At 42.8% G+C, this 14,790-nt stretch overlaps 2 protein-coding genes across 18 annotated transcripts in view; both read right to left on the bottom strand.

Annotated features, from left to right (window-relative positions):
* Window positions 1-5,476, bottom strand: part of LAMB4 (laminin subunit beta 4) — a 156,560-nt gene extending 151,084 nt beyond the window's left edge. The window contains 1 exon segment of the mRNA XM_086396831.1: window positions 5,342-5,476. The gene's annotated coding sequence lies outside the window, so the exon portion shown is untranslated.
* Window positions 5,477-6,914: 1,438 nt separating this feature from the next.
* The window catches only part of NRCAM (neuronal cell adhesion molecule), a 249,991-nt gene continuing 242,115 nt past the window's right edge, over window positions 6,915-14,790 (bottom strand). For 16 of the 17 annotated variants that reach the window (XM_086396801.1, XM_086396798.1, XM_086396803.1 and 13 more), the window contains one exon: window positions 6,915-12,985. In XM_086396801.1, the coding sequence (XP_086252927.1) occupies window positions 12,748-12,985 (238 nt within the window). In that variant the 3' untranslated portion in view covers window positions 6,915-12,747. The remainder of the gene's footprint in view (window positions 12,986-14,790) is intronic. The other variant, XM_086396815.1, reaches the window with a different exon arrangement.

The following is a 14,790-nucleotide window of genomic DNA, read 5'->3' as shown; positions in this document are numbered from 1 at the left end:
TTCTCCAAAGAAGATATACAGATGGCCAAGAGGCATATGAAAAGATGTCCAACATCACTAATTGTTAAATGCAAATCAAAACTATAATGAGATATCACCTCATATCAGTCAAAATAGCTAGCATAAAAAAATCCACAAATAATAAATGCTAGAGAGGGTGTGGAGAGAAGGGAACCCTCCTAAACTGTTGGTAAAATGTAAATTGGTACAGCCACTATGGAGAACATTATGGATGTTCTTTAAAAAACTAAAAATAGTTACCATATGACCCTGCAATTCCACTCTTGGGCATATATCTGGAGAAAACACTGTTTACAACAGCCAAGACATGTAAGCAGCCTAAATGTCCATTGACAGAGGAATGGATAAAGATGACGTGGTACATATATACAGTGAAATATTATGCAGCCATCAAAAGAATGAAATAATACCATTTGCAGCAACATGGATGGATCTAGAGATTGTCATACTGAATGAAGTAAGTCACACAGAGAAGGAGAAATAGCCCATGACATCCCTTATATGTGGAATCTAAAAGGAAATGATACAAATGAACTTACAAAACAGAAACAGACTCACAGATGTAGAGAATGAACTTATGGTTGCCAGAGGGAAGGATGGGGGAAGGGATAGTTAGGGAGTTTGGGATGGACACGTAGACACCTGTATTTAAAATGGATAATGAACAAGGACTGACTGTTTAGCACAGGGAACTCTGCTAAAGGTTATGTGGCAGCCTGGATGGCAGGGGAGTTTGGGGGAGAATGGATACATGTAAATGTATGGCTGAGTCCCTTCACTGTTCACCTGAAACCATCACAACATTGTTCATCGTCTATCCCGCAATACAAAATAAAAAGTTTAAAGAAACAGTTTTGGAAAGCGTTCCTATGGCTCATTACAGAGAAATAGGGCTTCTAATGCTACCTATTTTCTGGGAGCCCTATTGTCTGGGAAAAGGAGAAAGGAGAATATGACTTTTCATTTGAAAGGTCAAGGATTACCCAGTTAGCTGAGCACCAGCCTCACACATCCAGAGACTTTCCAATCTTTGGGTGGTTGGAATTCAACTTGCTCCTGAGGCTTCCCGGGTTTCCCGAGCTGAGTGGGAAGGTGATCATGGACAAAACTGCCCTGGGAGTCATGACACCTCAGATTTCTGGGCACTTACTCTCTGGATAGCCAGCCTCTGACTCCAGGCCCTGAAACTGGCCTTCTCCCTGCTACAGCCCCCTCCTGCCAGCCATCCTCTAGTGTCCAGCTGCCCTCCATCCTCCTGGCCCCTTCCCTAACCTCTAGGGCTGGCAGAGGCCCCTTCCCTACCCTAGGTACCTATCCAGGCTTTGTCTCACCTCCCGGGACAATCGCCCCTGTACCACTCTGAGAGTCCACTGGGACAGTAACTATGCATCCTTTTTGGTCCTATTAGACACCAGAGCTCAAGTCACTCCAGGAAATCCCTCTAAATTCCCCAAACAGGAGCCCTTCTCTTACAGGGCTCTGCTGGGTAAACCATCACAGGGGCATAAATGTATTCAATGCCATGATTTGGCCATTCACCTCAAAGGGCTTCCTCTGGGGGCGCCCTCTCCCACTCCTGTTTCCCTCCTGTGGGCATGGATGCCCTGAATGTCACCACACCACCTGCAACAAGCCTAGGTTCTTGACTTACTGGTGGAACATGCCAAATGGATGCCAGGGACTCCTCTTTCTCCAGTCAGGATGGTAAACAGCCCCCAGCACCACCGTTAACAGAGCACTGAAGGCTTATGCCCCGCATTACTCACATGCTTGAGATGGGAGTCAGCAGGCCCTTATATTTAATATCCATGTGGCTGGTACTTAAGCCCCTACTGACTAATGGAACCTCACCACTGACCATTGGAACCACAATGCTCAGGCAGTTCCTAATACAGGATTGAGTGAGGTCATAAATGGGCCCAAGGAGAGTCCTTTGAAGTCGCTGACCTAGCTCATACGTTCTATTCTGTTCTTATTACACAGGAATCCCAGGGGTAACTTGCTTTTACTTTGGAAGGGGTTCCACATACATTTTGAGGCTCCCAATGGGGTATGTGAACAATCCTGCAAGGTTACATAACCTCTGCTGCCAGGACTTAAATACCATACAATTGCAAAGTGCAGTTCTTGGCATCATATTGATGACCTTAGACTGACAGTCCCTTTGAGGAAGCAGCAGGCAGCCTTGTATGTCCTCCCGCACCAGTTACAGCAATGTGGCTGGGCAATTACCCTTTCTGAGACCTAAGGTCCTCCTCACCTGACAAGTTTCAGGGCATCACGTGGTCCTCTAAGGGCCGAGAAACCTCCCCAACAGTCAAAACATCAGTTACTCACATTACATCACCCCCATACTTAGGCAAAACACAAACTAGGTCTTTTCATGTTCTGGAGGAACACACCCCTCATCTCTGTGTTTGCCCATATGTGCAATCACATGCATGATTCTGCCACCTTCTGTTGAGATGAAGCCCAACAGTGGGCTTCAGAAGCAGTTCAGCAGACAGTCCAACAAACCTTACCTTTAATGCCCTCTGACCCTACTTTCCAAGTCAAGAGCCTGGCCACATCTGACTATGCCTCCTGTTAGTGTCTGGACCAAACAGGAGTTAACCTGGCTTCTTGCAGACTTTTAGACTAAGCACCTACCCACAGTGTGCTTCCCTGGTGGCTTAGACAGTAAAGAATCTGTCTGAAATGTGGGAGTCATGGGTTTGATCCCCCGGTTGGGAAGATTCCCTGGAGAAGCACCTACCCACAGTAGCAGCCCCAAAATACCCACCTGGAGTGCAGTTGCGGGCATCCTCTTAGGCTCTTACAGAAACTGAGGCCCTAAGTAGCCTCCACCCCACTACTCCAAATCCAAGTCCCGATAAAGGCCTGGGTTAGAGATGCCTCCCAATGGAAGTCCAGCATGGCTCCCAGTGCCCCTTTGGTAAAATGGAAATGTACCTTTAGGATAGGGCCACACCTGATGTCAAAGGCCTTTCCGGATTACAGGAAGCTGTGGCTTCCCCGTGCTCAGCCCCTTGCCTGGGAGACTTGAGGAGGTAACGGTGCCTCCTCTCCCCCACTGTGGCTACTTGGGGAGCCCCTTGGGAACAAATGTCTGGGATGGATGGGGAGTCTGTGGTCTTCACACATGGCACCATTCCAGTGCAGCTGGAAGATGCGGCTCCACCCACCTCTCCTCGGGAACCTCCCTGGAGGAGGGGAGGGGCTCTCCCGCTCAGCCCAGGTGATGGAACTCGTGACTGTGCACCCAGCCCTCAAGGAGGCCATACCACAACCTTTTGCAGAGCCACATAGTCAGACTCTTGGGTTGTCACTAATGACCTATGGTTTGGTCTGACCATGGGCTGAGGGGCAATTTTCTCACAGGAGGCAAGCCCACCCAGGAGACCCAAATATAAAAGGAATTAGTTGAGTCCCCAGGTCCTATCATTTCTATCCACATTTCTGCTTACACTAACTTCACCTCATCAGAAGCCATTGTCAACAATCCAGGAGACCCTCTCATAAGCCCTCCATACTCAGCCCGGTACAGGGCTCAGGGTACCTATCATTCCATCAACTCGACAAATAGGCTGCACAACCTCAGGTCACCAGGGAGTTGCACCTATCAACTTGACTACAAGGGGGCAGGACTCTCCCCTCCAGGAGCAGCCAAGGTTGCAACAAAGTGCCTTCTCTGCTCCCAAACCGAACACCAGAGATCATCCAGATCTGGGACACATTCCTAGAGAAACCACCACACGCCTGCGGGCAGAATGGCTTCCTTGGCCCACTGCCCTTTTCTGCTGGGGCTTCCAGAAAGGGTGTTCCAATCACCAATGCTTACCAGAGCCTCCTTTTGGCAACCCCCAACCAGAACTCCTCTTCTAAATAGGTTCTCTCTTTCTTCTTTATGCCTGTTCGCTTTGGTTGGACAGACATCACAGACTCTGACCAGGAGACCTCTCAGGAGATTCCACAGTGGCCTCTGCAATCTAACACTCTTTGGATCTTCCATTCACATTAGGCCTGCAGGCAGCTGGTCTCACGGAGCATTTTAATGACCTTCTTAAAGAAACACTCAGGGTCTTCCCTGGTGGTACAATGGATAAGAATCTGCCTGCCAATGCAGGGGACACAGGTTTGATCCTTGGACCAGGAGGATCCCACATGCCATGGAGAAACTAAGCCCGTGGGCCACAACTACTGACCCCATGCTCCAGAGCCTGTGAACCACAACTACTTAAGCTTGAACACCTGAGAGCCTGTGCTCCACTATGAGAAGCCCCATACTGCAACAAGCAGCAGCTCCGACCCGCCAAAACTAGACACAGCCTGTGCGCAGCCACGAAGACCCAGCACAGCCAAATATAAAATAAATTAAATAAATGCAATTATATATATAGATATATGCAAAGAATCTGCCTGCCAATGCAGGAGATGCAAGAGACAAGGGTTTGATCCCTGGGTGGGGAAGATCTCCTGGAGAAGGAAGTGGCAACCCACTCCAGTATTCTTTCCTGGAGAATCCCATGGCCAGAGGAGCCTGGTGAGCTACAGTACATGGATTTGCAGAGTTGGACACGACTGAGTGACTAAGCAACAACATAACAAAAATACACATTAAAAAAAAGAGACACTCAAATTACTTTCAGGCACGTGTCCCCAAAAGGGATCAAACTCTTGTCCCGGTATTTCTAACCAATAGCATCACTATTGATAGGTTGAGGCCAGCACAAAACACATCTATAAACAGTTTTATTGGGACTTGGCCACACCCGTTTTGTTAAGTGTCTGACACACCTGTGGTTGATGTCCTTGCAGAGCTGAGTAGCTGTAATGCAGAGCACCTGGCCTGAGAAGCCTCAATTATTTGCTATCCAGGCCTTTACAGAAAAGGTTTGACAACCCTGCTTCACTGTGTGGCGTTTGGGTTGCAGGAGGGCAAGAGGGGCAGGCAGTACAGTTGGGAGGCTAGAAATAAAGAGATGCTGCAGGTATTCAACACAAAGTTTGGAAAAAATAGAACCAGCTGTTGGGTAGGAGAGGAGAAAATGCCGACTCTGCCTTGATTGAGCCAACGCGGGACCATTTACTGAGACTGGGTGCACTGGGCAGAGAAGAGTTAGCATATAAAACAACTGAAGATTTACATTTCGAACAAGTTAATTCTGAGATGTCAATGTGACCTCATCAGGATGGAGAATTGAGAGCTAGGAAACAGATGCTGTTTAGCCCAGGAGAGCAAACATGAGGGACAGCAGAAAGGAAAAAGGAAGGTCATGAGAAGTTTGGGGGAGAAAAATAAGAAAGAGAAGAAGGATACCTTGAAACACTGAGCTGGAGACGCCAACAAGCCGGGGTTTCAAAAAAGCCACACCAAGATGCAAGTTAGGGGGGACTGCCTCCCAACGCTTGGGAAGTCTGGGTGGATACCAGAGCTGACATGCATCCTCAGATGCCTGACAAGTCAGGCGTTGACCTCACGGCCCGCTGGAGTGAGGGAGAGATGGCTTCCAGCCGACCTTCCTCTAGAAGTCAGGTTGAATCTTAACCCCTTGCATTTACCACATGGAGACCAGAGCAGGGCCAAAGGTTCCCCACCTCCCCACCCCTGCGCCCTAATCTCCTTGGGCCAGCTGACCAGAGAATGAGAAAGAACCAAGTGACAAGTCACTTAGGCCCAACTCTTTTTTCTTTTTTCCCTTTAAAAAACAGCAGTATCAAAGCTCAATAAAACTTTTGAAAAATAAGATAATTTAAAAAGAAGAAAAAAACAGCATTATTGATATAATGGTGGACTTAAAACGAACCGACTGTCAATTACTTATCCAGCAAAGGTGGGTTTCTTCTGGATCAGACCAGAACTGCAATCCCTGACTTACAACCATGGTGAGCCATGAGCAAATCCTGCCCACAGCATGGGAAGAAATAGGCTTCTTACAGGGGGAGCTGGGAGGGCAGGAGCAAACAAAGAGCCCTTGGCTTCTCATTGGCTGAGTCCTTGCTGGGAAAGGAGTCTTTTTCCTGTTGGGCTCTGCTATCAGCATAGGATGTGAGAGCGCCCCCTTCTGCTCTTCCAACTCAATTTGAGATTTCTCAAATTTGTTGATTTTTTTTTTAACAATATACCCATTTTAAGTATATAGTCCTGACAAATGAACACACCCCTGTAAACAACACCATAATGAAAATATAGACCATTTCCATTGCCCCTAAAAGCTTCCTCAGCCCTTTTGTAGTAAATCCCTCCCCACAGCTCAGCCCCAAGCAACCACAGATATGCTTTCCATCATTGTAGATTAGTTTTGCTTGTTCCAATGTTTCACATAAATAAAACTTGTTTGCAAGTTGAATGAATGAATGACCTGTATCAGTAGTTTATTCCTCTTTACTGTGGTTAGTATTTCATTACTATAAATGTTGGTCTGATACAACAGAATTGTTTCCTCTATTACCTGATGATGAACACTTCATTATTTCAACTTTTTTTTGCTGTTATGAAAAGAGCCAAGTTTCTTCTTTTCATCTCAGAAGGTAAATCCTTTCTATGCTTACAGGCAGGAGAGAGGAGAGACTGGAGTGGAGGTTGACTCCAGCGCTGCCCACATGTTAGGATGTACCAGAATCGCCTAGAGTGCTGTGAAAACACAGATGCTGGTCTCCACTCCCAGAACTGATTCAGTAGATCTGAGGTGGGTCCAGAATTTGCACTGCTCTCCAGGACTGCTGATGCTGTTGTTCCAGGGACCGTACTTGGAGAACCACTGATCTTGTGGGGTCTCCTGAAAAAATCAGGAGGACGGGAAGGGGGAGTGACCCATCCTGTGGTGCTGTACTCATCCCAAGGCTCATTTACACACAGCCCTGATCACTCTCAGACACACATAAGCTTAGGATGGTTTGTCTTACAGCTTTATTGAGGTATAACTTACATTCCACAGATTCACTTAGGTATACAATTCAGTGATTTTTAGTAAATTTATCAGTTGTGCCATTGTCAGCACTGGTCTAGATTTAGAACATTTACATCACTCTAGAAAAATCCCTCCGGCCAATTTACAGTAATCCCTGTTCCCATTCCCAGACAACCTATTTTGTCTTTATAGACTTGCTTTTTTGGACATTTCAAATAAATGGAATCATGCAGTATGTGGTCTTTTGTGTCTGGCTTTTTAATTTAACATAATGCTACCCTTGGTCCTCTATGTTGCAGTAGGTATTAGTACTTTAAAAAAACTACTAGTGTCTTATTTAATTGTATGGATTCATTGTTTAATCGCATGGATAGACCACATTGTCTTTACGCATTCCTTAGTTCCCGGACATCTGGGTTGTTGTTTGGCTATTATGATGAATGCTCCTTTGAATATCTGTATACAAGTCTTTGCATAGACATATTTTTCCATTTCTTTTTCAGTACATACCAGGAGTGGAATGTCTGGGTCATAAGGTAAATTTATATTTAACATTTTAAGAAACGGCAAAACTGTGTTTCAAAGTACCATTTTATAATCCCACCAATGATGCAGAGTCCATTTTCCCTAGATATGTTATCGTTGTTTTTTACTGGGACAAATACAAGATAATTTGAGATCAACCTGTACGAAGAAATGTATTCAAAACACTGTTCATTAAATACTTTAAATGCACATACAAGAGTGTAGAAACATGTTTCTTGAGGCCGGTTTCAGTCTTGTCTGTACATTAGAATCATCTGGGGAGCTTTGAAAAATTCTGATGCCAGGCTATGTCTCAGACAATTAGAACAGAGACACAATGGAGTGAGTGGGCAGGCATGAGGACTTTCAGTGTTCCCCAAGTGAGTCCAGCGTGCAGGCTGTCTGCTCCTACTCAAGTGCACAAAGACAGGCACAAAGTTTGTTGATTAAAAAAAAGTTTGTTGAGTCACTCGCTGAGATAATAGCTAAATAGCTACAGCTGAAGCAAGACAGTGTCTCCAGAACACATTGAGTGAGACTGGAGAGGTTTGAAGGCTATAGAAATAAAAAGGAATATACCGTCTGGTTAGACAAGTCAGGAATCTAAGCACCATCTTGGATCTCTCCCTTTCCATCATCCTCCCATATCTGATCTATCACTCCCATTAACTTCCTTCCTAAATATCTTTAGAATCCACCCACTTCTATCCATCTCCAGTGATGTGATCTGGATTCAACCTCTATCATCTCTTATCTAAACAACTGCGAAGCTTCCAAGTGGCTTCTTATCAACCTTCCTGGCTCCTTTCCAGCCCATTCTCGACACTAAATCCTAAGAATTCCACCTCATTCACAAACAGATCTGGTCATATAACCCTTTTCTTTAACCTTTTTAATTACTCCTCACTTTCCACTGCACCTTGACTAAATTCAAAAACCTACCCTTTGCTGCTCAGGGCCCAGTATGCTCTGGCCCGGGCATCTGCTCCTGACGCAGGGCCCCTCCTGGGCAGTGGCTTTATCCTGCCTTCTCCTCCTGGGTCCCACTGTCCCCCAGCTCCCAGCTTCTCAGGGAAGCCTCCTGACCACCCTGCACAGCTCAGTCTCCTCCATCACTTGCTCTCATGGACCCCGTGCCTTCCCCTTGCAGCATTTATACCTCAGTTTGCTTCTTTAATATAAATACCCTGGGAGTATTCTTTCCCTCTCCTGCTTTTTCTAAAGTGAACAAGAAAAGCTGTCTCTGCTTAAACTGTGCTTACTGTGTTAACCAGCCACAGAATATCAAACCACTTGTGGCAGACAAGATGGCATGATGGGGAGAAAGGGGAAGGACCATTTTAGGATCCTGCCCCTCCTTCACAACCACCAGCTTGCAGGTGAGGTTGTCTGGAGGGAGCCAGGAGGCTGACTCCTCCTCCTTTTGCTCTGCTGATGGGCCACCAGCCACCCGGCCACCATACAAGGAAGCAGATACTGATGAGGCTCATGGTGACACAGACGCACGCCCTGGAGGTTGTGAACTCCTCAGAGAAAGCTGCCAACTCCGCTTCTCCCAGTTTCAGCAGGCAATCATTTTCTGCATGATCAGATCCAGTCTGATTATCAAAGGTCCTTGGCACTATTTCTCCAGAGGCTTTGTTTTCCCAGTTTTTTGTTCTGTTTTCCATTGAATAAGGTACGGGAGCCCTCTGGTGGCAATTTGTAGAAAAATCTCATGAGCAGGAGAGATGCTTAGTTGGGGTGAGAAGTCTCAGTTCTTCACATTTCTTTCCTTTGCCTCCACAAGCTATTTCCAATTATTTTATCAGACATTAAAAGTAAACCAGGTTACACAGGGTTATATCAATTATCTAATGTCTTCTCCAACTTGTGAAGTCAATTTATAAACATAGATCTTAAAGAACTGAACAATTAAAAAAAGGCTTGCTGAAATTACTTAAATTACAAAAGTAAAATTAATCATTATACTTTAAATTACAGAAATACTAATTACATTTTTTTTTAATTTTCACATCTTAGGTCTTCAATAAAATTTAAATTTACAAAAAAAAAAAAAAAAGAGAGAGGACAAAAAAGTAAAGCAGGGCCATTATAAACCATCTGAACAAGAAGGCATCAGCAAACCAGTGCTTTTTGTGGTCAGGCTTACAGCTGGCCAGGCTGTGTTGCTAAACTGACCTGTGACTGATGATGTGGTCCGAGGACGTCAACTGAATCTGGCCCATGGTATAGACTGGAGACCCTGACTTGCTGCTCAAAAGTGAATGCTCTCCATGGTAGAAGGACTAAGGTCTACATAGGGTCTATTAGCATCATTCAGTTGACGCATGTATCACATTGGTATCCAAGTAACTGTGTAGGGAGGGGGAGCTCTGTGCCAGCACAAGGTCTTACGGGTAGAAAGCTGGGACCAAGGGCAAATGGAGGAACAAGCCAGGTCTTGGCTATTTGCAGAGCTGGACAGTTATGAGACTCAAGAAGAACTGGGCTGCTGAGAAGGGGGTGGATGACACATCTGTCAGTGCTACTTGTTCACATTCAAGCTGTTTCATCAAACAGGAAAAGTTAAGGAATCCATTTGCCATAGCTGGAGATGGTGGATGTCCAGGCAGGTAGAAGAAAGGATGACAACAGGGAACAGCTCGTGGTGATCGGGCTTCAGGAAAGGAAGCAGCATCTAACTTCTCAGACTGTTTCTCCAAAGGCTGGTTAATATCTATTCCTGCTTTGCATTACAATGTTTGATATGCCCCTCTTTTATTAGCTCTTTTTCATATTGTTTAGCTTTTCATTTAACTTTTTCTCTGCCTTTTAAAAGCAAAAATCAAACTCTGTATTATATTTTAAAACATTAGGGGGGAAAAAAACACATTAGGGGGAATTCCCTGTTTGTCCAGTGGTTAGGACTCCGAGTTTCCACTGCCGGGGGCCAAGGTTTCATCCCTGGTCAGGGAACTAAGGTCCTTCAAGCAATGTGATGCAGCCAATAAATAAAATAAAACAAAACATTAGGAACTCTAGGTTTGAAGAAGAATCATAAAGAGATCATGACTTTTTAACAGTTACTTTTTTGATGGAAATCCAGTCACATCTGCCTGTACTGTTAAATATACCATTACTCGGACATTCATATTCCACTAGGAACATGATATATTACAAGAGACAGAAGGACTTTTAAAACCACATTTAACTTTTAATACAAACTCTGTTGCACTAGTACAGAAATAACCCCTTCATGCACAGATAAATTTAGCATCTGCCATTGTGGAAGAGGAAAAACTATACTGTTCTTGTCTCCCCTACCCCACCCCCATACATTGGTAAATTTGAAGTAACTTATCTCTGTGCTCTCTGATGCCAAGGCAAGCCTGTCTGGTCTTTCTGGATTTCCACAAGAAAGGCTGATCTGTGAAAAGTGAAGACTAGAGACATTAAACTATGTAGAGCCATCTTTACCTGGGATTACTTCAAACTGTGCTTCAGCAAAGCTCTGAAAATTTCTTCTAGAAACCTGCTGTCTGTATGGAAAATAGTTCACTCTTTCAGTTTCACAGCAAAAAGAGAAAATAAAACCCCAGAAGGCATTTAAGTAAATGCTTTCCAATCCCACGCACTGTATTAATTAGCTAACATTTTATACAGTACAACATAAACATCGTTGGTATGTTTATTTGTATGTAACACCCCTAAGCATATAGCATCTACACTCTAAGCGTATGTACAAATTCAACAAAATATCTACATATAAAAAGCTTTACTTAAAATTAAACTTGATGCAAGTTATGAGAAACCAATTTATTGGCAAATGAAACTGAGCATTCCTTCAACCATAGGTTGTTATAGAATTTCATATGTGGAAGGAAACCATTTGATAGATATTATTTATGAAGCTGGTAGAATATATATGCTTATTTTCAAAACCACAGATGTAATCCCTTTGACTGTTGGCCTTGTTAGCACTTATCAGTTTTCTTAGATTCTGCAAGGCATCCATGTAATTTGCATACACACTGTTTAATGCTGCAGAGTTTCAAAAGCTGCCACATAGGTAATGACTTAGAGAAAAATATATTCCTGTTGCTTTGCTTTATGTGCTTTTTTTTTGAAATAACTTAAAAAAAATTTTCTACCAAGTTCCCATCTTTCTTACTGAATGTGACTTGTTTTAATAGAAACCATAAGAGACCATAAAATCATCATATGCTCCAGTTGGTGATAAAACTTTTCTTTTTAGACATATGGGGGAAAATGCTCCTTAAAATAAATTGTCTTCATTTTACTGTCACAGTTCCTTTTTATACCCCAACATTGCCATCTTCATGAACTCTGCCTTTTCCAAGTGACTTTTAGACAATGACAATAATCTAGGACTCCGAGTTGACTGTACCAAATGATATAGAAGGCAGTATGTTGTGGAATGCTTATCATCTGAAGGCACTGCATATGTCTTGCCCTGTGCTTTCTGGAATAATTTTGGAAATTTAATTGGAGTGATCTGTTTGAGATTCTCTTGGTCTGGCACAAGTGCCAAAATGCATTGCGATACACATCGTTTATGCCTAAAAATCACAGACCAGAATGGAGAGAGGATGTAAAAAGTAGAACACTGTACCAATATAATACCTTGATGATTAAGAGGTCAATGGAGTAAGAGGAGCAAAGAGCAGGTAAGAGAGTCTCAGTAAGCATCAGCAAATGTACCTGTCATAATTAACTCATTTAGCAAGTATATATTGTACATATGGTTCCTTACAGTCTCCCAAAAAGACTAACGACAGCTAGACATAGAGTCACCAATTTCACGACAATGTCCACAAAGACATTGAAGTTCTAGAGAATACTACAGTAACACTCTTGACAATGAAAACGGAATTCCTACTTAGGGGTTCAGTGGAGGAGAGTATCAAACAAAGTATCAACCCATGTTTGATTAACATACACAGGTATATCCTTTAAAGGTGTAGCATTTTTCATGCAACCTATTGAACTGTATCGCAAAGTGGGCAGAAGGTGATCTGTTGATGACGTTGTATCATTTTTTTTTTATCAGTTCTTAGGAAATCAAGATGACCTATGTTGAATGAAAAAGTATGCACTTTGCACTGCAGTTCACATTAAGATATCATTTGACTGAGTTACGTTCTTGCTTTGACAGTTCTCATCATATGAACACCCAGCAGCACATAGACCTTCTGCCTCTATGTTCATAGTATGAGAAGGTGGACAGACAAGTGCTTATTAAGATAAACATTTGAGAAAAGTTGGATACTGGCAAAGAGCTCACAAATCAGACAAATGAATTCATGGCGTTGACAGGAGATGGTGCCTCTGAGCTTTCGTTTCCTTCAGCTGGTTCTTTCTCTTTCTTACCACTGTACTGTCCGATAAAGGAGCCGTCCTCATTGAACTGGCCATTCACTCCCTCTCCATAGTCAACTAGGCTATCATCGCTATCTTCCTTTTTCACAGTCCTGTCTGAAGGTGTTCGACTGCCTTTTTTTAAAGGCTTGTGGTCTTCCGCATCACTGGAAAAAGAAAGATAAAACATGTTCGTCGAGATGGGCCCTTAGGTAAAATGCTTGGTTCTCAAAGATCAGGCATGCAAATTATGAGGAAGCATTTGGAGCCCTGAGCTTCTCTAGCCCAATCTAATCGCCAGGTGGCCTTCAATGACCGGAATGTGGTTGGAATGAAAGTAGAGTGCAGAAATGGTTTAATCATGAAGTCTTCGACAGGTGGATGGCTTCACAGGGTGATGTCAATATCAATGACAGATTCTGGCCCCTGATTTGGAAGCAACTCAGAAATTGTCACAAGCATTACCAAAAGAATAATTGAAAAAAGTTGAAAATCATCACTATTTTACTAGAATTCAAAAGGGTGTAAAAGTTTATGGTAGAGAAGTTAGTATGTTAAACTGCATAATATCTCTGATTCTTTGGATATGAATGGAGAATGATTTTGGTTAAGTGTGAAATATGGATTTTTGTTTTTCTGAGCAAGAAGCAAAATCCTGCATCTCAAATCATTGTGTTACTGAGTGCAGGCCAGACTTGTAAACTTGAACCTTACCTTTCAAGAGACCTACACATTCCATTAAAGGGATGCAGAAGAAACAAATGAAAATAGCCTAAGAAAAAAAGCAAAATCCTTATACTGATTGCATACAGTATTATTTTTGATTAGTTAATGGGTAAAGATTTATTAATTTGGAAAGAAACATAATTTAACTTCAGGGCATTACATCTGTACTATTAGTAGTGTGTTAATATATTCTGACAAGTGTGAGTGATGCCCAAATGTAAAAGCCAGTATCTCCTGCCCTCTTCTTTACCCCACTATTCCCTTCTCCCCAGTGTGTTATGCAGCTGATCCATATCAGATGGTAATCTGAGGAGTGCAACTTAATACACATGTGTAGGACTCTCTATATATCTGCTTATGTCTCTGTTAAACCCCTAAGTATAACATCTGGAAGTAGAAGAGTAATTACTATATTTAAGAGCATTCACTCAAATGGTCATATAACTAGGTATGCACGCTGACCTAGTCCTTAACAGGTAATATTTGGTTTAAAAATAAAAAGGAAAAAAAAGCAATGACATATTTTGTATTCTTTCAAAGAACAAAAATGGGAAACATAAACATTAGTTTAAAAAAATTTGAAAGATTTCATGTAAAAGAGAGGCCCCTGAGCTGTAATATTTCACCTAGCAACTTGTGCTAGGACTTTACTATTCCCTTTCCTTTGAAAAATAACTTCTTTCTAGCCAAGATACAAATATTTCATGGTATATGGATATTCTGGCCAATAATTCCTACTAGGGTCTCCAGTTTTTCGCCAAGAAGAAAATTTCAAGACTGGAAAATAGTATTGGCTTTACATGACATTGATATATGCTATTGAAAATTACCTGTGTTAGCAACACACAAGTGCTTGTCACAAACTGAATAAATGATATTATCACTGTTGTTAGTAAATAACCAGGGAGGAATCACAGAATTTTGTAATGGCCTGTGTCTGGGAAATGTCAGGGGACATAGCAGCCAGTCTCCAACCTGGTACAAGAATGACTTGCACATTTTTGGAATTTAATCATTAGCTTCTAAGCTGTGCTTGAATACTTCCTGTGAGTTATTGCCCATAACTTGGTGAGAAAATTCCACTGAAGAATTTAATGATGAGCAGAATTTTGTTACCTTGATCCCAACTATTAATATTATTCTGCTTTAGAGAACTAATGTTCCAAGGTGTACACTCCAGGAAATTCTAGTCTATGACATTTCTTTGATTCATCCATTCACCCATCTATCTATCCACCCACCCACC

The sequence above is a fragment of the Bos grunniens genome, chromosome 4, assembly GCF_055505025.1.
Source record: "Bos grunniens cultivar Pamir isolate PY7600 chromosome 4, Bosgru_T2T1.0, whole genome shotgun sequence".
In the NCBI taxonomy this organism is placed as follows: Eukaryota; Metazoa; Chordata; class Mammalia; order Artiodactyla; family Bovidae; genus Bos; species Bos grunniens.
Note: the sequence above shows the minus strand (reverse complement) of the source record. Positions and strands in the feature narration are given on the sequence as shown.